We start from the raw sequence: 24,377 nt of genomic DNA, 5'->3' as shown, positions 1-24,377 counted from the left end.
TGACTGACTGACTGGAGCTGTCTATCTTATTTTTTCTTTCCTTTTGTTGATGCTGTGTACCCCCAGAGTCTTTTGTGATTGAGGTGGATTATAAGTAAATAAATAAATCAGTTTCTCCATGAGCATGCTTGTGCCATCAAAGCAGATCCTGTGTCTGGGAGTCCCTGCTGATACCTCTCCTTGTCTCAGGAACATACCATCAAGATTAAAAAGCCAGGGAGGAAGGACCTAGCATTCAGGAGCCCTGATGACACGAGCAGGATCACAAGGGATGATGTCACACATCTGGACTGACTACCGTGGGCCCACTTTCATTCCTCTTCAGTGACTCTTTCTCCCTCTTCTCACTACCTACGCATAACAGTGCCAAGCAAGGTAGCCCAGTCATTGTGCTGATGGTTATCCCCAGACAGACTGGCCAAGGAAATGCTACTTGGAGAGCCAGTCAGGTATCCGCAGCCACCAGCATAATGGAGCAAAAGCCCATTACATCTCCAACAGGTCGGTTTAGGACTGGTGGCTCATCATGAGCCAACCCTGCCCATGAACCAGCTGCAGTTGAGGACAGTGTGGTGGATTCTACAGGCGCTTTACCTCCAGCACCCGCTGCATTGGACAGACAATATTACAACCAAGTCTTTATCAGGACAAGTCCAGTTCAAGGGTCCTTTAGAAGGTGGCCGCTTGATAGGTGAAACACTCTTCATATCTGCATACTACTAAAGGGATTACTGAACACTGGCTAAGTCATCAGGGCTTCTTTCAGATTTTTCATGAGCTCTCAGCAGGATCTTGGTATTTGTTCTCCCAATCTCAAGACAGATGAACAGAGGCGATTGATGTCTTGGTGGCAGTTTGGCCAAAGGAGTTGTTCTGTGCTTTCTCACTGATACAGCACTATCCAAAGCGGTGCACCAGGTGAAGATGTCCAAGGAACAGGTGATTTTAATCACTCTATCCTAGTCCAGGAGACCATGGTTCTCTGCCCTTATAGAAGAATATGAAATGTCCTGAAGAAAATATGCCACAACCATTGGGAAAACATTAGGAACTTAACCCTAACCCTTATTTATAGAGGCTTTGCCCTTGTGGATCCAGGGTGCCCATGTCCTCCTACAGTGTCCTTTTTATGATGCCCTAAGACATGCTCTGATCTCCCCAATCATCTCTAAATTTGAGGGTTATACTGATAAATTTATGTTGATTACTTTTTAAGGGATGCTAACTCTACACTCACATACCAGGTGGCCAAATATCTTCAAGTCCTACAGTTGTGCAAAAATTTTAATTAGATATGCTGTTTTATTGTTTTATTATTTTCATTTTCCCCTGATAATGAATTGCTGTTCCAAACTATTTCTCTTTTCCTGCTGTAAAGGCTGGTCAAAGACCATAATAAAGATATTTGATTTGATTTGAATTTAGGAAGGTATGAAAAAGAAAGTCAGGATTGACTCTCTTTGTTATAAAAGAGTGGGGAGTGTTGTCAGGCTTTCAAGATTCTGCTCTTACAGCCTATATCAATAAAGTTGTAGTATTTCTTTTGGTGTCTGTTCCCTGACCTGGTCCACCTCGAAAGGCTGGCTGCCCTAATGCGTTTGAGTGAAGATCCACTGTGACATGGAAATTGAACATCTCTTGAGTTCTGCCTTCCAGCCGGGATTTAGAAAGCATCTTAGCTGTAGGTGCTCAGTCATCCAAGTCTATCAGCTGAGTTGGTGTGCCTCTGACTGGTGGTGCAGAACGCAGACTTGTTACACCAGTAGCGTGTGTACGTGAAGAACTATTGTGGCTCCTACAGGTGTGACCAGAAAGGCAGCTTATAGCTAATATATTATGCTGTCAGGCAGCTGCCTTGGGCTCTGTCCCTGGAGGGATCCTGGCCATGGTGCCTAGTTTCTCTCATGAGCCCTACTTCCTCAGAAGCAGAAGTCTCCTCCATTCCTGACCATCGCACACATCTCTATTAAAATCCTCACCAGCAAGACAATCTTTGTGATAGCCTTAATCTTGGCTAAGAGGGTGAGGGAACTAGGCGCCCTCTCTGTGAGAGAGAATCTGTGTGTATTCCATCAAAACAAGGTGGTACTAAGACTTGATCCGTGTTTCATGCCCCAGATCAATTTCAAATTCTACCAAGCGCAAGAAGATATTTGTCCCACCTGGCAAGAGAACCTGGCACGTATCAGAGGTGTCCTGGATGCTAAATACACTCAAACATACTTGGGGGAAAGTAGAAGGCCAGTAATCTGTCCTCCTGTAGTATTTTATCCTACAGAACTAGAAACAGCAATCTGGGCAGAACCATCTCTCTTCATTAAGCATTATCAACAAGTTGGCCTGTGCAGATACAGCTTTCAGGTACCCAGTGCTACAGAGGATGCTTAACCTCTGGTGACCCTCCTTGTGCTGTAGTGAATCCCTTTCTTACTGGCCCCAACTTCAGGAACCAAGAACAGTAGACTTAAGGTGTTTGTGGTCACTGACAGATGGGCCTGGCAGTCTCACCCTCCTGAACGATTCAGACAGTTCAAGCAACCAAGAGTCAAACTGTTAACTGTGTTTGCTGGGTGTTCTTCCTGGTGGTGAGGCGTTTTTTTGTTGTTGCAGTGAAGAAGCTGAACTACACTCAGCTGAAGGGAGGGTTCCTCACCTGGAAAGGAAGAGGTTTTAAGGCTGGCCTTTGAGGCAAAAATGGGATTTTAACCCTTTTCTGTAAGGTCCATTTTTTGCTGATCAGGAAAGTATTTTATGGCAAGTCCAACTAATGCTACTTGCCCTCTTTTCACTGTGACTGTTAACTGCTTCTCTCCTTTCTTCACATATTCTTCCAAGTTCACTTACCATTCTGTGTTAACCCTTTATTTACTTAGTAGAACACAAGCTATCTTAGTAGCACACTCATACTGATGATGTTCCCTAGTTGGGTAGTGAAACGTCTGCAAGAAACAACCAAGCTCAGAGAGCACCAAGAATTCCACAAGCAATCTACCATTTCATTGTTGCAGAGGTCTGAAAAGAGAGATAGAACAGACTAAAAAGTCTTTCATACAGCACAGCATTAACCAGTTGAATTCATTACAACAAGATCTGGTGATGGTTGCTAAATAGGATGGCTTTAAAAAGAGATTGAATAAATCCATGTGGGACAAGACTGTCGAGGGCTATCACTCTTGAAAAGGCATTGTGTCTCCAAATTCTAGTTGCAGAGAAGCAGCAGTGGAATAGGATGATGTCTCCTTCTCCTGCTTGCGAGCACCCCACAGCTGGCCAAGGCTGGACTGAGATGGGCCTTGGCCAGGTCCAGCAGGGCCATTACCAAATTGCAGAGTTTATATATTTCATGTCCTGGTTTCCCATTCTTATTGCTAGGATAGTCTTGCTTAACTTGGTTCATACAGATGTAGACTGTGGCTGAGTTTATATACGTTGTGCTAAATTATAATGTGGTTTGTTTCATTTTGGCTTAGCATAGTGCATCAACCCAGCTTTTGCAGTTCACGCACAATGAATTCAAAGGATTGATTTCTTAAGATTTGGGCTAGGAACAGGGTGTCTCCCTTGCCCCTTGGGCAACTGCCAGCATGAGTCCCGGAAGATTAAGAGGGGAACTGCCATGGTGTGGAGGCACCTGTGAAGGTGCTTCTGCTGAGGGTAGCATGCGTTCCCCATGCTGTGCCCTAATCTCTCCTCCTGCTCATATTTACAAGAGAATGTGATAAATTCCATATTGATTCCTTTGGCTGCACTGTAAATTTTGCAAAAGATGATTAAATAGTGCAATAGAGTCTGCCAGTGCCGAGGCTCAATATGTTGCAGGCCAGCAATATCGACCTCCTGCATTTGAAGGCCGCGAGCTCCAACCCGGAAGCCCCAGATCAGTAATTAAACTCCGGTGAGACCAGGATGTAAAAGCCAATCATGTCACGGCACCGAGCGCTTTGGCATCCCGACACGGGCAGCGCAATAAGCGCCTGGCCAGCCGCAGGTTTATGTCTGTGTCGAAGCTTTTAAGAATAGTTTCCCCACAGGGCAGGGAACAAATGGAGCCCTCCAAAGTCTTCCTGGGCACAGAGGTTTTCGACTAATACAACCATTTGTAAGACATTTAATAGCAGGAAATGGCAAAGTGGGGTGGACGATGTGTGTGCGCGCAGGCAGGCAGGCACACTTGTGTACAATGATCAGCAGAGGTAGACAGCTGCTTAGTTTGTCTTCTCTCCCCACACACAAGTGAAAGCATGTAGACAGGTAGGTCGGAAGGACCCCCGGGATCTGCTCTTCTGCCTGTGGAGGGGGCAGAAGACTTGCATTCCCCCACACACTGGCATTCCCCTAGGCCCACAGGGGTGTTCGGACTCTTCGCTCCATTGGTCAGGTTGAATGCAACGACTTCGTTCAAAGACAGAATGCAAAATATTGGGGAGCATGTAATGCAGGGAAGAGGAGGGCCACCTTGGGTCATTTCCAAAGCCCTTGCAAGTCTGCAGAGCAGAAGATACCTTGGTTGCCCCCTGTTCCAGGTGGGTCATCAGGCCGTGTCTTCCCAAGGATAGCAAGCATCAGTACTCTGTCCCTCTGCTGAGCCCTGCCTGTTATTTATTTCACAGCCCTTGCACACCACCCTCACTGGACGTGCCCATCCCAACTCCCTTGTAGAACCCACAGGAGTGCCAGCAGAACCCCACCTCTCCTGAAGCGCAGGTCTTCAGATGTGGCATATAGAGGGGGCCTTGGGATGTTTGTGTCAGTTCCACAACGCTTCAGCTACGGCCTTCAGGCTCAGCAGCAACCTTGTGGTGGGGCTGGGATTCCAATAGGAACGGCCGATGTGGATTTCAGCTGAGACCGGTCTTCTGGGGCAGTTGAAGACGGATCACAGAATTGTTAGGGATGAAGGATCACTTTGGAAGGAAAGGCAGGGTATTAATTAATAAAGAAAGAGACATTTTCCTGGGCTTCCTTCAGTGATGTAATGCTGCATGTGTAGTTTTCAGCCCACCTCTAGGCACTCCTCTTTAAGTAGCAAACAAGGGATTAGGGTATCATTACAAAAAGTGATTTGCAAAACATGAAAATGTGAGCATCAAAGCCTGCCGTAAGAGAGGAGAGGCCCCAAGCAGAAGAGGGAAAGAAAGAAAACTTTGCAGCTTTTTGAACGTTTAGGAACTCCCCCAAATTTACTTTTCTTAAAAGTAAGAAAGATTTGTTGAAAATACAGCCAGCTTCCTTGAGTAGACAGACGCACTCCTTTCCAACAGTTGCACTAAAAGCCTGGATTTGAGCATTGTGTTTTTTGTGAGATAGCATCTGACGTGTGTGCCAATCATTGCTAGCACTGTCATTCGTTGGCTGGAAGTCTGAGAAAACAGGAACAAGGTTTTCTACCACAGTGGACAGAATAATAATCACACGGTTTGCCCTCTCTGTTGACTTCTAAAATAGCTCTTTTTAAGCAGGCAGGCAGGCAGGAAGGAAGGCGGAATCATGGAAATTGGGGCTCAGGGAGGAGGTGCCCCTCCTTCAGGGACATCCCTGCTGAGGTGGACCTTCCTGTTAAGTGGTCCACCTTTGGTCGAGGGCAACTAGCCCCTTAGCGTTTGGGGGAACAGGCAACTCTAGCTAAAGATGACCAGAGCGTTTCTTGGTGAAGCAGACTTTCACACGAGAGCTGGAGGCCTGCAGCCCTGACCGTGTAGCTGAATGAACTAAGGGAAGCATCCGTTGAGAGGGGGCCGGTTTGAATGGAGAGGGCAAATGTGAACTGTTTTCAAGCTTTGGGTATGTTACTATAATTGGGGGGGGAACAAAAGTTCCAGCTTTTCTTTATTAGATGATAAGCCATTTCATATTTCCTTCGATATTTCAAAAGGGAACACGTAGAGACTTGTCAGGTAAGAACGCTTGAATAGGATGTTAAGAAAAGTACCCTTTCCTGTGCATGAAAAAGACGAATCCAGGCCTAAGTGTCAGACTGCAAGAACAGGACTGCTTCAGACCAAAGGCCTCTCTGCTCCTGTAGCCACCTGAGTGCGCCTGGCAGGTGGACCTAGTACCAGAAAGTCTACCACTAACCTGTTGCGCTTGTTCCACTTCTCTGGGATCTCTGTCTCCACTCCTGGAACTCCCCTGCCTGACCGCCTAGCCATTCAGAAGCTGCTGAAAGAAAGGAAACGCCGACCATGTTTTGGCCTCAGCCAGTTATAACCATGTGGTGGAGGAAGCTGTAAAACCGTGGTTGGTTTGTGAAAACCAATCTCTCTCCCATGGTATATAATCTAGGAATTGCATGTAGTCTGTTGTCTGCTCCTTGTCAAGCTCCTGGCAATGAATGCTGACCTTCCTTCCATGGTGCTTGTGATACTATAAAATAACGCGTGTGTGGTGCGATAGAAATCAGTATAATTACGGAAAAGCTGTCCAAGGCTTGCGACGTTTTGACCTGGCTTTAAAACGTCCAGAGGGTTAGCACAATAGTTGAAGAGAGGAGAATGAAAGTCTGATCTTTTGTGGCCCGTTTTGGGGTCCTTGAGACGTCGCCCCTTTTGAGAACAGACGTGTGTGAATAGCCTAGGAGTTTATGCCCATCATCTCAATTGAAGGAGGCAGCCTGTTGTGTGCGCAGAAGTGATTAAAACCATCCGCCGTTGGCAAGGAGAGCAGCATTGCTCGTGGGCTAGCACTCTCCCTCTCTCTCTCTCTTTCTCTGTTTTCCAAAGCTACCTGTGAAGTATTTGTGCCGCCCCATATTGGAAGTGCGTTTATTTTACTGGAAAAAGGGTGATCATGTTAATTCAATCACAGTGAGACTCTGGAGGACAGGAGTCTCTTTCTATTACTTTAACTAGCCATGTAGAGCAATAAGGATGTCGAGACTTGTCAGAGATGATGGCTGATGACACGGCGTCATCTCCTGTATAGCTACAAGCGCTGCTTCCTCCTGGCAAACTCTGGACTGCTTTGGTGCTGGAAACACATCTTGTTGGTGGCGGTTCACCTCTCCCAGGTGCATGTGTGAACATGGGTGCACATACACACACACTTGTGAATTGCTGCTGCAAGGAGAACAAGGTTGTGGTCCTTTTGATCTGGTGAATGCAACTGTTGCCTTAGGTATTTCATTCCTGTAGGCATTTCTTTCTTGAACGTGGAGGGATGTGTGGTTCCTTTTAGGATCATGGAATTGGAAAGTTCAGCAGGGCATCTGTTCCCAACCTCAGGCTAGAGAGGGACTGGTCACCCATCAGAACTCTACGCTTGTCTCAACTTACTGCTGCACACACTGTACAGTTTGCAAAAGACGCTCCATTCTGTCCGCTGAGTTCAGCAAAGTGCTGCTGTGGATCATTATTACTACTACCTGCATCCTGCAGGTGGGTGAGCAGGGGAGCTAACCTGATGGGCAAGTGATTTGCCCAAATCCCAGGAGTTCAGGGCACAACATCCTGGTTCCCAGCTCAGTCATTTGTGAGATGTCCCTGTGTTTTTTTTGAGAGCTGCTCTTGGAGATGTGGGTTTTCCAGAAATTTTGAATTGGGACCTTTTCCATAAATATGATTCTAATTAGCATATTCATCTCAGTATCCATAGTCTGTATAAGTATTTGGGCTACTTTATTGATTGTTAAAAAAAATAAAATCTACCGTATTTTATGAGGTTTGAGCTATATATTCAAAGAAACTAAAGATTTTGGAGGGAAAAATATTTTACTGGAATGTTGGAAACAGTGCTGGGCTATAGGCAGTAAAATGTGCCTAAAGTGGAAAATGTTCTGTGGAAAATATTGACCCTAGAATTTTTTCCAACCTACATCTCTGCTTTCCTCTGGGCTTCTATTTCTCTTAACCTGAATGGCTGTTCTTGAGGTGCTGGATTAGATGTTTTTTTACACCGAGTGAAATTTCTGTGTCCCCGCAACACACACACAGACACACACACAGAGGTTGGTTTGCTCGGCGGGTTGACAGACAAGTGCCAGAGCAGAGCCCCACCTCACCCTCAGGTGGGCTGCTTGGTCTCCTGCACACGGGGCTCCTGTACCCTCACCCCTTGCCCTGGAGTTATTAACTAACTCAAGTCTCCCAGCAGGTCCTCTCCATCCATAATGCCTTCCCTGAGCCCCTATATTGACAGTTATCTGGAATCTGGAGGAATTCAAGACAAATGATTAAGAGGATGGAGTTAATAAAATTTGAAAAATTGAGACCTGTCACTCTGCTAAACTTTTTTCAATACCTCTGACGGAAACATATTTCCCCAATGAGTGACCTTATGCAGCTGCTCTGGCTGTGTGTTGCTGCAGTGATGCTGGGGGTGAGCCAGCCTGCTATTTATCAAATATTATAAGTCAGGGCCCACTAATATGAGCCAAGATTTGGGAGGGGTGGGCGGGTGCCCCGCAGAGCCCCGGGTGTTGCCCAGGTGTTGATTCTCTGCCAGAGACAGCCAGTGGGAGGTGACAAATTGCATCCCATCAAGATTCCTAAAGGTTGGCGCCCTCTCAGCAGGCGCGCCGTGGCCAGCCGAGGCCCGGCCAAATCCAGGAGAGCACTTGCTGCTGGGGGGCAGCTCCCCCCTGCTACAGGAGGGCTGGGGTCAGGCCAGGCCTCTTCGGGAAGCCAGCAGCCCCCTCTGCACTGGGTTAGCAAGTGGCCTGACACCAAGTTATTTATGAAAGCATAATATTTTATTGCCGTCGGTATCGGAGGTAAAGATCGACCGGTAGCATGAGTCTGGTTCTATCAATTATTGCAGCAATTAGTCAAGTCGTCAAAGCCATTAACAGGGGGATTAGACCTATATTGGTTAGCCATTATTAATAGATTGACGGCAGGAAATCCAGATCTTCCAAGACAAGGCAAAGGTAGCCTCAAGGATGGCTGGCCGGAGGGCCCCAGAAAACTTTCTCCTCCTCCATGGAACAAAAGAGCTGGGCTGCGAGCCGGTCACTGTCTCTTTAAAAGATATTGAGCGGCTGTGGCAGGCCATATATAACTTCACCTGTTCCGATCATCTTTATGGGATGCAACAAGGGCTCACAACAGAAATTACTCTGTGACAGACGTTTATGGACTGCATTTTTCATTCTATAAGCAAATATAGATCTCTTTATGCAGGATCTTGGAAATAGCTAATTTTGGCCTCTCCCCCCCCCTCATTCTTTCTTGTCTCTCCTGACAGTCCCATGCGCTTTAGGGAAGGAAGCAGCAGAGCCCTCTTACAGAGAAGGGTTGGGATGTGCCCAGGAAGCACCATCTTTCTGCAAAAAAATGTCATCCCCGTGGCACCTGTTGCCACTCCCTGCACCCTTTTGGATTATGAACGGGGAAAGCTGCCCTCCCCCTCCTTCCTGGAGGGGACGAAGCTTCTGTAGCCAGCCTTTGAACTGGGGACGCTGGAGAACAGGAAGCCTCGGCTAGGCAGCAGGAGCCCATCTCTCTACATCTCAGAAGACCCCATCCTGGGAACAGCACGTTCTCCCTAGGCAAGGTTGAGAGAGAAATAAAGAGTGTGGCCATGTTTACTGGGTGGGGGCAGCCTGGTGTGAATGCGTGCAGTAAACGTAGCCCATCAAACACTTCCTGCCCTTGAAGCAGAAACCGCGCGCCTCCCGGTCAGACAAGCTGCCATTTCCGTGCTTGTGTGTCTGTCGGAGAGGAACAGAGGAGTTCGGCTCTTGCAACGTGACTGTGCCTGGAAGAGGTAGAAGCGCAAAGGACGCACACAAATGCACTCCAGTTGCTCTTTCCTGAGAAAGCCCCCCTTTTATAAAGTCCCAGTATCTACTAGGGGATAACTGGAAATAAAAAACACAGGCACGCAAATGCACTTCAGTTCCTCTTTTCTAAGAAACTACTATGTCTACCAATATCTACTAGGGGATAAATGGAAATAAAAAGCTCAGACTCCTCCCCATAAACTTCGATCATAAAGAAAGAGAAAAGGGAAGAATGGAAAAAGCACTGTTTGGACAAGTTGAGAGGAGGTACAAAAAGAGGGAAGGTGTTGAAACAGTAAGCAGTCTTAGAGTTAATGCAGCCGTCGAAGTGATTTTTAAAGCCAGTATAGACCAATTGCCAAAGGATGTTTTTCAGTGGATTTTTAGTGAAAAGTAAATGGGAAACAGTGGAGCCAAAAGTCACATGGCTTGCTTGTTTGGTCAAGGAAGCATGTATCTTTGTGACCAGCGACACTTTCAGAACTTGCTCTAGATCATCTATCATACATATTTTTCTAATTTTCTTGGATTCTAAGTGTTTTTGAAAGAGTATAATAAATGTGAAAAATAAGTAAAAAAGAGAAGAAACATAGCAGAAGGTGAAATCCGAACTCTAACCGTGATATTAATAATGCACTGATTGGCAAATGGAAAGATGTACAGTTCCTGCTTAAACCATCTGTGTGACCCTGTTAGATTTTTTTCAGTATCCTCACTTTTTTTTTTTCATTCAGAGCCCACTGGAAAAAATACATAGATTAAGGTTTTGTTTCACTGCATCAACATAGTGGTTGTACTGAATAATGACCCAAAGGGCTATAGAGGCATTGAGAGGGAAAAGCAGACAAAAAAGATGATTTTTTAAAATAATTTCTGAAAATGAAGTGAAGAGGAGACCCTGTGAATATTTAAAGGAAGAGCAACGCAACCTTGTAGAAGTGTAACATAAAATGTGAGACAAGAAATTCCATGAGGGAGTAGAAGTTTAAGCAGAAGTGGAGAAGATCGAGAACACCGCTCTGGGGCCCCTGATGGGGACAAAATCATATTCACCCTTCTACTTATACATTCAAATAAACAAACAAACAAACAAACAAATAATAAATACTTCCAGCCAGCATCTGACATTGTGTTGGAGGTTGTAAGCCTTGAAGAATGGGCTTCAAGGGTCGCTTGGTTCCTTCCTCCTTTCCACACAGCTCCTGCCGCTACCGCCAAACTCTATTATTCCCTGTGACATTCTCTTTCCGTTGTCTCCTCTGGTCTCCATGCATGTTGTCACAGTCCCTTTCTGTCTCAAGCCTTGCTCAGAACCAAGATGAACAAGGAGCCCAGAACATTCTGGGGCTATGAGCAGAGTGTCCTTGGAGTCCTTCCCAGATGTTGAGTTGCATTTCTTCCTTCTCAGGTGCCAGCCCCCTGCAGAGAAATGAGATGGGGCACACGCCCTTGGATTATGCCCGCGAGGGAGAAGTCATGAAACTCTTGAAAGCTTCAGCATCAAAGGTAAGGATTCAGGAATTCATCTTTTGTGAGCTTCTCTCCCTTTCTAGCCCTGAAACACAAGTAAAATGTTTTTATTAATTACTTGAATTAAGAGTTAAAAGAGTGCTTACCAAATATTCTGGCAATATTTTAGTATCCTAGAGGTTAGAAATACAATTCAAAATAGTCTTCAGAGGTTGTAGAAATGAAAGCAAAGGAATGAAACTTAAAGTTCTTATCAGAAGAAATTAGGTGCACAAATAAAGATGAAAAGTGTTACGTGAAAGCTTCAATTGACTAAAGCCATGAAGGGCAGCAGAGGTCAGTATTTATGAGCTCATCTGCTAAGAAGGTGGGACACCAAGGATTGTGATTTGTAATGTAAGAGAGCATGAATTAATGAAATGAAAGAAGGAAAAATAGGAATGTGGTATGTCAGCATAACTGAAAAAAGGAGGAAGGGTGTAATAAATCTGAAGGAAGATGGCCTGATTTGGTGGAGGAGACTGGATGAACACATAGTGGAGTGAAGAGGTATATTTAATTCTGAATGAAAGGATTGAAATGTACATCAGAAAGTATGAACAGATTGCTGTGAGTACATATGAGAGTTCAAATCCTTAGATTGATGGTAGTTGCAACTTACGCGCCTGTTAGTGGTGATAGCAGAATAATCAAGTGCAAGTTTGGGGAAGAAGATGAAAGATATAGAAAAAGTGATTGGGTCATTCAGAGACCCAACAGTGAATGAGAATGGTGAATGGTGACTATCTGTTTTTAAAAAATCCATTTGTTTCAAATATGTGGTTTAAGCATAAGCCTGTGGATACATACACATGGCAGTGGAATGAATATAAATCTAGAAGCATAATTGGTTTGATTGTTTATAAAGGAATGTTGAGAGTATTAGTGAAGGATACAAGACTGATGAATGTTCTGAATGTGGGATAGACCTTTTTTATATAATATCAAGATGGATTTAGGGACAAATAAACATGGAAGAAAAGGAAAGAAGGGAAATGAGGGTGAAAATAGAATGTATTCAGAAAGAGAATATGAGGAAAAATTAGAGGATACAAATAGCCCTCAGTTAACTACAGTAATTGGATCCGGAATTTCCATTGCTAAGCAATGTGGTCATAAAGAGCACAATGTCACGTGACTATGGCACTTAGTGATGGCAGTTCTGCCGTCTCCCCCATTACTCTCATTAAGTGAGGACTTCACATGATCATTTGCAACATCCCTCAGTCATGTTATTGCCATTATGGTCAGTACACATTGTCCTGTGCCTTACCCATGGTTTTTCCCCCCTTGCAGAATGGAGAGATTGGAGAGCAAGGGATTACAAGAGAGTAAGCAGGCACACAGTGGGGAATATACATCAAAAGCAATGCACTGGTGCTGGCAGCCCCGAGCATCCTCGGGGTTGGGAGCTGCAAGTGTGCTACACAGCTAGTGAATTCCCCATTGTGTGCCTGCTTACTCTCTTGTAATCCTTTCCTCTCCAATGAATGTAAATACAAACGTTAATTCCCTTTTTGCTAATTATCCCAGCACCGGGGTGAGCATTCCAAAGGGTGGGGAAGTGGGGGAAAGGAAAACATGGTTATGGTCATGTGATCTCCCACCTAGTGACCGTTTCATTTAACGACAGAGCTGCCAATCCCAATTGTGGTAACTAAACAAGGACTACCTGTATTGTATAATGTGTACACAGAGAAAAAAATAGTTGCAAAGAATGTAGTCAAAGAGCAAGGAACAGTTAAGTATAAAAGAGGCAGAGAAAATGCAGATTGGAAATCAGTGGAAATCAAAAAATCAAAAATTGTTTTGGGAGTGGTGAAAATGGCTAAACGAGGAGCCTCCAGGGGACTAAACAGCATTGAAGGAAAAGATTTGGGATGAAACTGAAGTGAAGGAGTATTTGAGAATTCCTCTGGGAATGGTGATAACATGCCAAAGAATGGAATGGAAACATATGCTCTGTTAATTCCCAATGAGAAAATGATGAAAGGAAGTAATACATGCTGTGAGAAATGATAAGGCTGCAGGTATAGGTGATATAACCAGAGAAACATTAAAATATAGATGTGGTTTATTTATGTATGTCTTGTTTGATATGTGTGTGAAGACTGCATCTGTGCCTGATGATTGCAATGCTGATGTCATTGTTCCCCTATACAAAGAGAATGGTAGCAGGAGTGGATGGAAAACCTACAGGAGGATTAGCTTGTTAATTGTGCCTGGGAATGTGGATGGCAGAATTCTGATCCAAATTATACAAGAGGTAAAAATGAGCAACATTGTGGCTTTATGCTGGCCAGGGAGGGTGTAGACCATAAGTTTGCTCTTGAGTAGCACACTAAGAAATATATAAAGGATAAAGACAGCTTATGATATATTTCTTAATTTAGAGAAGGCATATGATAGAGTGCATCAGCTTGAATTATGGAATGCTTTAGGTAAGTATCAAGTGGAAGGTTGGTTGCTGAATGCAATAAGAGAGAGAGAGTAATTGATTGATTATGGTATTTATATGTTTACGTTATCTTTATGTAAAGTCAATAAAAATAACCACTTAAAAGACATTTTCCTTGTCATACCTCCATGTGATGGAAGTAAAGCCTGTGTGATGGAATGCTTAGCAAATAATTCGCTATTGAACAGGGAGTAAGTTAAGGATGTCCCATTAGTTGTTAAGTGTATTAATGGATAAATGTATAAGGAATGCTTGTGGTGACATTAAAGGTATATTGCTTCAAGACATTATTGTACATATGTTTTTGTATGTAAATGATGCCATGTTGTTGGTTGAGAACCCAACACAGACTTGAAGGCACCAAAAATGTTAGATAGATTGTATGATGCAATCAAAAGTACAGATTTGAGAATTAATGTATCAAAAATCAAAAACTTTGACAGAAAAAAATTGAATGAGCTATAAGTTCTATATAAATGGTGGAAAATTAGAGCAATTATGTTACTGTAACTTGGTAAAATGTTTCCTAAAGACAGAAAATGGATGGGTAAATGTTAAGAAGTACAAATGCTGGTAGAAAGGCAGTGGTATATGGTCTTTTGCGAGGAATGAATGTATGTTGAAAGAGGGAAATATATCTGTGGATAGGAGTATGTTTCTTCTCCCTTTGTTACATGGAAGTGAGAGCTGGGTATGAGAGAAAACATACATAAAAGCAAGTTGAATGCAATAGAAATTGGGTACTTAAGAAATATGTGTGGTAAAACAAGGAGAGGTGGGATCAAGAATAAATAGGTGCTGAAAGAATGTGGATTAAATTACAAAAGCGAGTGACAGATAAGATAGAAATACATTGAGTGGTTTTGTCATATAGAGAGAATGGATGTGGATTGAATTGGAAAAGGAATATATATGAATGGGTCAAGAGGAAAGGGAACACTGAAGAAATCATAGTTGGATGGAGTTAATGAGATCCTGAAAAACAGAGAGGTGAGAAGTTTGAAGAACAAAAGACAAAGTGTGAAGCAGTGCATGCCCATGGTGGAAAAAACTGAGAATGTTTAAGGAAAGGCTGAGGGGCGTCTAATAGCTTCCAATATTAAAAAGATGTAATCTGTAGGACGCCAGGTTGTCATATGTTGGCATGAAGGAATAGCCACAAATTCAGTGAAGTTTAGGGAATCTGGGAAGGGAAGGAGGCAGATTACAGAAATCTCTTCCGTAGCTCTTTGGGGACTGGACTCAGGAGTATAGGCTGTTTCCTGGTCTGGTACTTTTCTTGCTCAGAGTTCCTTTTTACTAATTTGTGACAACTGTTGAGGTGACTGAGAAGGAATACATATTGGCCTCTTTGGTGCTCATAGTCTACCAAGACCTGGACTAGAAGGCATTCCAGCTGTTATAGATTTGAATAGACATGCTTTTATTCTCCGTCTCTCCAATCAGAGGGACTCTCTTATTTTGGGAAGTGGTGCTCCATATTTGTATGCTTTCCAGTTGTAATCTCCATATAAATTGAGATGTCAACCCAGGGGTGATGTTGGCTGCAAAATCCAGAGGTCATCGGTTTGGGGAAAGGAGGATAGGATAAAGTTGTTATGGGGTCACAATTTCAGTTTATATAAAATAAATGTCAGGAGTTGCATTCTTATATCTCTGTGAGAAGAAAAGAGAGAAGCAATGTCTTGCTAAGTTTAATGAGTCCCTGGGGTCTTCTCCTGTGAGTCAAAGCTGTTCATTACTTACAGATGGTTAGAACAGAGTTTTCATGTCTCTCGTACAGACCCTTCAGACCTTGAAGAGAGATGCTCTGATTTGTGCATAGATGGGCATTGCTGAAGGAAATGGGATTGTGTGCGCATAAAATCTTAAACTCTTCCTGGCTGTTTGGTGATGAATTTACCGCTGAGGGGGATGCCGTGGTAGAGGTGGTGGTAGTGATGACAGAAGAGCTGCTGGTGCCACTTCCCAACCTGCTGAGAGTCTTTGAGAATTTATTGCCCATTTTAATCACTGCTGGAGAATGTATTGGTGCTGCTATTAAAAGGGTAGACACATCCCATCAATTGTATTCACGCACTACTGACAAAGCAACAGGGTATTTTCACTGATGGATTTAATTTGCTTTTAGGAAGGGTCTCCTTCTTACTTGTGCTGGAACTTCTTTCTCTTTCTTATGCATAGTTGGATTAATGATTGAAGCATTTGGCCATGGCTGGAATGGGCCATGGATTAGAAGATCGGTTGATGAGCTGATCTTGGGCACAGAATTATTATGAGCAGCCAAGGACCTTTTCCTGTCCCAGGTCTCACTATCTGCATGGATGACTGAGACTGAAAGGCTATGCTTGCCTGCCTGGCCTTGGAGAACGTGGAGTTGTAGGATAAAGCAGCTGGAGGTTTTCTGTGACTCGTGTAGTCACTCGTGGCTTCCACTGTAACAGATGGAGAGCTTGTCAGAAGCATGCTAGAATCTGGTTTTTACTGGAGATACCTTAGAATTAAGAAAGTGGACTTTGCAGCCTTGCCCAAGATTGTGTCTGCACAGAGTATTTCAGAGTACTTTCTGGATAGTAAAAATGCTGCCCACCCCAGCACCCCACTCTTGGCTTTTTGCACTTACGTCTCAGGCAAAAGTTACCTCACATCTTCTCTGCAGCCATTCTTGCAACAGAAGTGAGCCTTCTTTAATACCTGGGACCCCAACTATGGTTGTGCCACATAGACATTTATTTATACAGACAGACAGACAGACATAAACAAATACATGTATAGAAGCAATTTATAGGCCACCCCATTCCGAATGATTCTGGGTGTCTTACAATTAAAAATAAAAAATACAAAACAGAAAAAAAAAATATGAATGGCCCCCAAAGCAACATATATCAGAGAAAACCCATCCAGTGGGGGCTTAACCTTCACTCTGCCCCAGAGCCTGGGAGAACAGCCAGGTCTTTAATAACTTCCTGAACGTCATCAGAGTGGGAGCCATCCAGACCTCTGGAAGGATGTGATTCCAGAGAGCAGGGGCCATGACAGAAGGCACACTTCCTGGGTCCCACAAGATGACACTGCTTAATTGATGGGACCAGAGACAGGTGGTCTCCCAGGTTGCTGGGCTTTATGCCATGAAGGGCCTTATAGGTAACAACCAGAACCTTGAATTGACCCAGAATTCACCTGGTAACCAGTGTGGCTCACGGAGCAGTAGCATCACATCAGCATAATGAGGCATGCCCATCACTGCCCACGTCACTGCATTCTGGACCAGCCATCACTTCTGAGTGGACTTCAAGGGCAGCCCCATGCAGAGTGTATAACAGTACTGCATTCATGAGGTGACCTGGGCATGAGTGACTGTCTGAAGGGTCTCCCAGTGCAGGAAAGGGAGCACCTGGCACACTAAGTCTATCTGGGCAAAGGCCCTCTTGGCCACAGCTGCCTCCTGCTCGAAGAGTCCAAGATGACCCCCAAGTTCCGCACCAGTCTTGAATGGGGAAGCACAGTTCCAGAAGAATGGTGTGATGTGTATGCTGTAATAATAAAATAAGATTGTGCCCTTGCTGTTGAGAGAGTAAACTGGTTTGCTTTCTTACAGCTGAAATTGACCTGGGAGCAAGTGAAAGACTTCAGCACATTTCAGTAACTTGCTAAAAGGAGCCTGCTTGTGGCCTAGAACTTTTTGCAAATTATGTACTGATAACTTTTGAGATTATCAATTTTGTTATAAGGCATAAGCTTTTGTGACCTGTAGCTCACTTCATCAGATGCATGGAGTGTTTAAACTGAAGTAGGATTAAAATACATTGGGATGTGGGCAAGGACAGAGTGGTTATGCAAATGAAAATCCATGGGGACAGATTACAGGTACCATATCAAATAACAATGTATTAAGCACTCATAGTTTGTTCAGACCTTCTGAGGTAGCCTGAAACCTATTGATATATGTAAGCTCAGCTGTCTCACACTCAGTTGTGATTTTGTACTCACCACAGCTACTTTATCTTTGGCAGTGACATATACCTGCAAATTAGTGGCACATGCATGGCTCCTCAATGTGCTAACTTCTTCATGGTTGACCTAGAACAACACTTTCTTAACTCTTCCCCCTGAAACACATCCTTTACTTGAGATTCATTGATGGCATTTTCATCATCTGGACCAATGGAAAATATTCCTTTATCATAGTCCATCAAGACTTCAGCGGTTCCATCCCACCATCATCGCCCGTGTGTGTGTAAATATAAAAAATCCACTTCCTTGTTATCTACACAATAGACACCACATTGAACAGGAAACCTACCAATCACCATGCATTCTAACATGCCTCCACTTTTCATCCAGAACACACCATGACATCTATTACCTTTATCCAGGCCCTGCATTATAATCACATTTGTTCTGACCCACTGACAAAGATGCTCAACTGATGCCTCCTGAGCCAGGCATTCAGGAGACTGGACTACCAACCCAGCAAGATCAGTAGAGAAATCAGTTGAGCCAGATCAATTCCAGAAAGGACCTGTTAAAAGACAGATCACAGAAACAGAACAACAGAACACCACGGGTTGTCACCTGTAGCTCACACCTCAAGCAGCTCAAATGCATTATTAATAAACTGCAACCCATACTGGACAATGACACTACACTCTCTCGGGCACCTGGTGACCGGTCCATATTTGCATACAGACAACACTTGCATGCAAACAACCATTAACCTGAAGCAGTTTCTCACAAGCAACAAGAAACAACCGAGCAATGTTCAGAACAAGAACAACAGAGTCACGTGTTGTGAGATGGGCAGCTATGTAAATATGATGGATGAATAAATAAATGAATAAATAAAAACCTGGGAACCAGAGCTTGCAACAAGCTCAGATGTCTACTTTGCCGCCTCATTTATACCACCAACATCATCATGGGCCCCGGGAACTTCACACAAGAGATTAGAGGCGCATTCACATGCTCTAATGTGACATAAATCATCTGCCAGCAAGGCCTCTCTGGATTCTGCTTAGGATTCTGCATAGAACAAACAGGCCTTACTGCCCAAAACATTAACCGATAGAAATTCAACATCAGGACTCAAAACAAGGACAAAATAATAGCAGAGCATTTTAACCTCCCAGGACATTCCATTACAGATACCAAAGTAGCAGTTTTGGGGGAAAAAAAGGAACTTTACCAGTACAATTGAGTGAAAGATTGCTGAACATCAAAAGATTTCAGGCCATCTGAGAATGTCTGAACAAACGCAATGGATTTTAAACCCATTACAATTGTTAATTGATAATGTACTTGCAGTCTGTCTCACATGGAAACTGCATCTGCATAACCCACCTGTCTTCCCTCTCCTGTCTTACCCCAATTTAAATTGTACATCAGTTTAGCCATTCCATGGATCAAGCTCTTCCAGTTTTTGGCTGCCATAAACTAACATGGTTCTCCTTTCAGTGCTTACATAGTAATGGTGACAGTCCCAACATAAAACTTGACAGTGGCCACATTTTCACCCAGCCAAACAGTTGATTTATGGTTGCAATATTTATGAATAGTCTGCAAGCCCCAGTGGATTGAATTCTAGGTTCTCTCCTCTTCTTAACACCCACTATGTTAGCCTGTTGCAAGAGAAGCAACAAAAATTCCACCGAGGGCATTGTAAAAACCAAAGACGCTTATTGTAGCAGAAACCGTCATGAACTAGAATCTGGTTCCCCAGGTGCATTCAAATTGTGAAGACAAACTCAACTTGAACCAGACTTGAAGAGTCTACTTTGTTCTGTGGCAGAATATTGTTGCTTGAGGAGAAGGCAGTTGCTAACCATTCCGATATTAGCCAGTGCATCTCTCTTCACAGAGGTACATTGGAAAGAAACCGTGGTTTTAAATTGCAGAGAAATTGACTAAGGATGTAGACCATCCAGAGAGGAGTCCCACTCGATTATTTTTGAATGCCTGATGCTTCACCAGGGAGCAAGTGGCCTGTGCTAATATGTGAGCTGCAATGATTACATTTTTTAAACCCCCTTCATTGTTGAAGGTAATTGGGGCCGCTCTGTCTCCAGGTTTTTGACAAAAAGATTATTGTGCTTTTGCTGCTGATCTTCTTGCCCTCTCGGTCAGCAGAACCTTCGCCAAAACAGCTGCGGCTGGGAGGGGTGCCAGCGTTCTTATTAAGTCATAAAAGATGGAGAACACAATTACCTGACTTAAGAGGAGCTGCTGCTGCTGTCTGCAAATGAACTCTTCTGGCAAAAGGATCGGAGCTTGCTCCCCAGCACTTCAGAAAATAGATTGGCTGTTACAGAATGGCTCCCGAGTTAGATCAGACTCAGCACTACTTAGCATGGCCCCCACTGAAATCCTTCAAGGTTTCAGAGAGGACTTTCTCACAAGTAGCTGCTGTGATTTAACCTGAGCTGTGTCTCCTGGCCAAGCAGGTGCTTTCTGGCGAGCCATGGCTCCTCCTGGATCATCAGCAGAAATCAGGACAGCTGTAAGGATACAGCCGTTGGGTCAGTTCTTCCTTTATTGCCAGGGAGCTGGAGAACTTCTGCTTAGAGGGAAGTTCCTTGAAGGGATGGTGCGTTGGGTCCTGCTCGGGTCATTCTGGATCATGTGGATTATTAGACATTTTTCTGCTTGGTTTAACAGTCTGGCAAACAGACTGCTTGTAGTAGAACTCTCAGTAGCTTCAGATACACTAAATCATCAGGTGCTCTGCTGGGACAACTCAATGGGCCTCTGCTCTGAAATAATTATTCCCCAGTTCTTCATCAGAAAAACTGTGTGACTTCCATTACAGTTCTGCGCTTTTTAGTGTTTATGTAGTGCTGCTTGAAGATATGGTTTGTTGATTTGGATGAAGAGTCCTTAAACTGCCCAGAGTACACCTTTTTTTTTTACCCTGGCATCCCTGAATATATCCCCTAAATATATCCCCCCCTCAAAGACTTCCTAGTATCGTAGGAGAAGAGAAGCAAATTCAGATTAAGCCCTAACAAAACAGAATTGTTGATCTAAAGGAGGTGAAATCAAGAGCTGACAGTGCTTCTCGAAGGCTCACGTGCTGGGGAATGACATGAACCACATTTTGGCCTCTAAAACATTGATGGTGCCATTTTCTGGAATTTGGGTACATTGCTTGTCTTTTATTTTTTGAGCAGAGCTGCCTTCCGAGAGAGGTTAGGAACATCAGCTTACAAAAAAATTGGTTTGCAGAGTAGAAGTGCCCACGTTGCTTCTTCTGCGGTTGCTCTGCACCAACTACCAGTTTGCTTCTGGGCTTGGATCAGAACTTGGGATGGCCTTAAGACTTTTTAGATGAACACTTTTAGAGTCAACTGAGAAACTGAGGCCTTTGCATAAAATTTTCTTTGTGTGTGCCATCTGCTGGGTTCTCAGCACCCTGTCTTTTTTGTGATATCAGAATTATGGAACTCTCCCTGTCCTGGGGTGGTGGTCAAAATAGTCATCTTTTACCTGACCATTTATTTTTGTTTAGTCTTGGGAAGAAAGTCTTTCGGAAGAATCTTGTGAATTTGTAGTTGTGACAGAAGTTGATGATTTTAGCTTTGTTTATTTTTTATTTTGAAAAGTGTTTACTCTGCATTGCTGTATGCACTCTGAATCAAAAGGATGTAACCAAGCAAAAATTACTTGGTTCCAGGCATGCTTGCTGACTAGGGCCCATTCTCAGGTGAGCATCGGATCACCAGCTACATCCATCCTGCTTCGTATCAGGATAGCAGCACGTTCCCTAAGCATCCAAATATCCAATAAGCATCTTTCACTCTGAAGCCCACCATTTTAATCTGCCAGTCAGTTTCAGCACTAAATCTCTGAATTTTGAATGAGAGAGAGACTGATCTGATATTTTGGCAGTTCTGAAGGCTTGTGGAAAGCAGAGGACATTTTCTTACCGAGCGGACCTGTTTGTCGCTGTGCCCCAGGAGTTCGCCTGTCAGTCATCCTGGATAATATATCTGACAAGAACCACTTGTATATGTTACGTTCTTTTCCAAACATAAAAAGCAAGGGACAAAAGAATTGGCCTATATATTTAGAAAGACATAGATGTATCGATGGGGCCAGAGTACTTTGAGGCTGGTGATATATGTGGAGCCTGGGGGAGCAGCGACAGCCCTGGTGCTCTGGATTCAGCCCGGCAAGGGCCCTCCTCTGGGATCAGCCAAGAAGTTATTGCTCCATATTGAAACATCAGGACTGATGGGGTGTCTTCAGTTATACAGTCGACTGATAGCAGCAGCCAAAATTGGATTGGTTGCTTTTTCTTTTTCTTTTTCTTTTTCTTTTTCTTTTTCTTTTTCTTTTTTCTTTTTAACTTCTGTCACAGTCAGTCCCACGACGGGAAAACTCCCCTGCTCTGGCTGGTGGATTTTGCTGTCGGTTCTGAAGCTGAAGAAGCATTCTGATGTCTCCATTACGGGGAGAATAGTTAGTACTGATCGAATCGCTGGAAAGAACTGCCTTTTCTTGCTGGATGAGGCCAAGAGGCATGTACCTGGGTTCTGCTTCAGCCAGTGGCTGGCCAGCCTTCTCAGCCTCTTCCGTTCTGAGCAATGGGCTTTGTCATCAGGCAGGACCAAGCTCGGAGCTGAAGCTTCCTCTTAGCAGTCGTTCCTTAGACACTTTGCTTCCCAGGCCACCATGCTCAGTCCAGGGGGAAATACACTGTTGTGCAAACGCATCCTTTTAATTCCTTTACTCGTTCCCCTGGAAGTAAGATTTGAACCAAGTAATGAGATCCCTGGGCCAGTCTTTCAACATCCCTTCCAGAGGGATCGGGACTTCAGTGGGTCAGGAAGACTGCCACAACTTATACTAAACAAGCGCATGGCGTTGTTGGAGAGGAAATGAGATTGAGATAGTTTATATCTCACCCTAAGCTGTTAGTTCAGGGATCGGCCATCTTTCAGTTCCTCCCCCCTCCCCTGCAGTCGTCACGTGCAAGGATTCAGACACCCCGTTCTTTCATTACTAAAATCTGGTGTGATTTTGGTGAGTTCCTACAAGTTTTCAATATTCTTATGGAAGATGTCGTCTTACACAATTCTCCACCTTTCAAGTTTGCAGCATTTTTTAAATATTGGGGTGGAATAGGTGCCTCCTAAGGGTCAGCAGGCACTCTTTTGCTGACTTTTATCCTAGAAAGTAAACATCTGGGGAAAAAATGTAGATATCTTGGTGATAATCACAAATGGAACTGCTCTTCCACGAATTTGTCTAATTGTGGACCTTATCAGGCCCTCAGCTACATTCCAAGAATAGTTGATGGGGCAGGTACAAAGTACTTTATACAACCATGTTTGAGTGGTGCAATTCCCCCCACTCCACAGAAGACAGTACATTTCTTGACCAAGGATTAGGCCGTGCTTCCTCTCACAGTTCCTTTGGAAAGTGACTCTGTCTCACCACAGTGCAGTTTTGTTTGAGTTACAAACCAGTGAATACATTTTTCCTCCCATTTGCTTAGGAGGGCAGAAGAGCGATGGGAGCCAAGGAGACATCTTGGCATGTGCGTTGCTGGGTTGGGCATATAAGGCTTAAACCTTGGGGTGCAAATCCCAGGATTCTTAGCCAGCAGGAACAAAGGAGGGTGCCAGGTTGGGAAAGACTATTAACATGACTTTTATAGTTGGATTTTTGTTCCAGGTGAATGTTGTGTCATTGTAATCATAATTACATATGGTCTCTGATGATCTTAGCATTCTGCTTTTAGAAATCCACAGCCTCTAAGGGGATTTACACATGTGATAATCAAAATCTACCTCTCATCCAGAATTGGGCCACTAGTGAATGTTTCGGTTTATACACTTGATATTTGTACGCTTTTATATTAAAAGAAGAACCAAAATGTGGCATGTAGTACAAATGAGTTCAATATAAGTAAATTAAAATAAAATTTCTCTCTTAAAGTTATACATAAATTATGCATTCTGCTAAAATTGGAAAAACACACACTGAAAGAACATAGCTAATGCTTTAGCAGAAACATCTTAAAACAGGATTAAAGGCTAGCCTGAATAGCGTATGCTTTACAAATTGACAGAAGGCTAGAATCTCTGCGGAGGGTTCCTCAACCTCCCTGGTAAGGCCCACGGCCATCATGCCATCTCTCGTACTTGCCCGTCTGATATGACACATCACTGAGCATCTGCAGCTGACCTTGAAAACTTGGCAAAGGGGAGGAAGTGACATTGTGCCTGTTATTGCATCATCACACAAATGATGTAAATGATCTAATTGGCATAATGACACACGCGATGTCACTGTGGCTTCCATGGGTTGCCCACAACGGCCCATTTATAGAAAGGCAGTGGTCTTACTGATGCACACCACAAGAGGCAAACGTTTCCTGTGGCTCAAATGAATTCTCCTGCAGAAGTTGCTTTCCTGCCCAGTTCAGGCCTCCCTGTGGTTATTGTGGACAGCTGTCCTCACAAAGGGGAAACCGCCCAGAGCCGTGAGACCTTGCCATCTTTTTTATGGATTCCCGTCTCCCTTCCTGCCTGATCAGCAGATTCTCCCACTTTTTATTGCGTTGAAGGTCTCTGTGTCACCCTCCACGGAAGAAGATTCTCTGCCCTCCCTAGCTGCTTATTTCAAGACTGAGATCCCAAAGAGTCACTTAAGTTGCAAAACGTCAGGTTTCCAACCAGTTGCATTGCC

General features: G+C 43.9%; 1 protein-coding gene across 1 annotated transcript in view; it reads left to right on the top strand.

Annotated features, from left to right (window-relative positions):
• Positions 1-24,377, top strand: part of CLPB (ClpB family mitochondrial disaggregase) — an 87,775-nt gene that overhangs the window by 33,539 nt on the left and 29,859 nt on the right. Inside the window, exon 6 of the mRNA XM_088140382.1 lies at positions 11,127-11,224. Within this exon, the coding sequence (XP_087996508.1) occupies positions 11,127-11,224 (98 nt within the window). The remainder of the gene's footprint in view (positions 1-11,126; positions 11,225-24,377) is intronic.

The sequence above is a fragment of the Python bivittatus genome, unplaced genomic scaffold (assembly GCF_059951505.1).
Source record: "Python bivittatus isolate LINGU-HERP-01145 unplaced genomic scaffold, Pbiv_v1 ctg000340_np1212, whole genome shotgun sequence".
In the NCBI taxonomy this organism is placed as follows: Eukaryota; Metazoa; Chordata; class Lepidosauria; order Squamata; family Pythonidae; genus Python; species Python bivittatus.
Note: the sequence above shows the minus strand (reverse complement) of the source record. Positions and strands in the feature narration are given on the sequence as shown.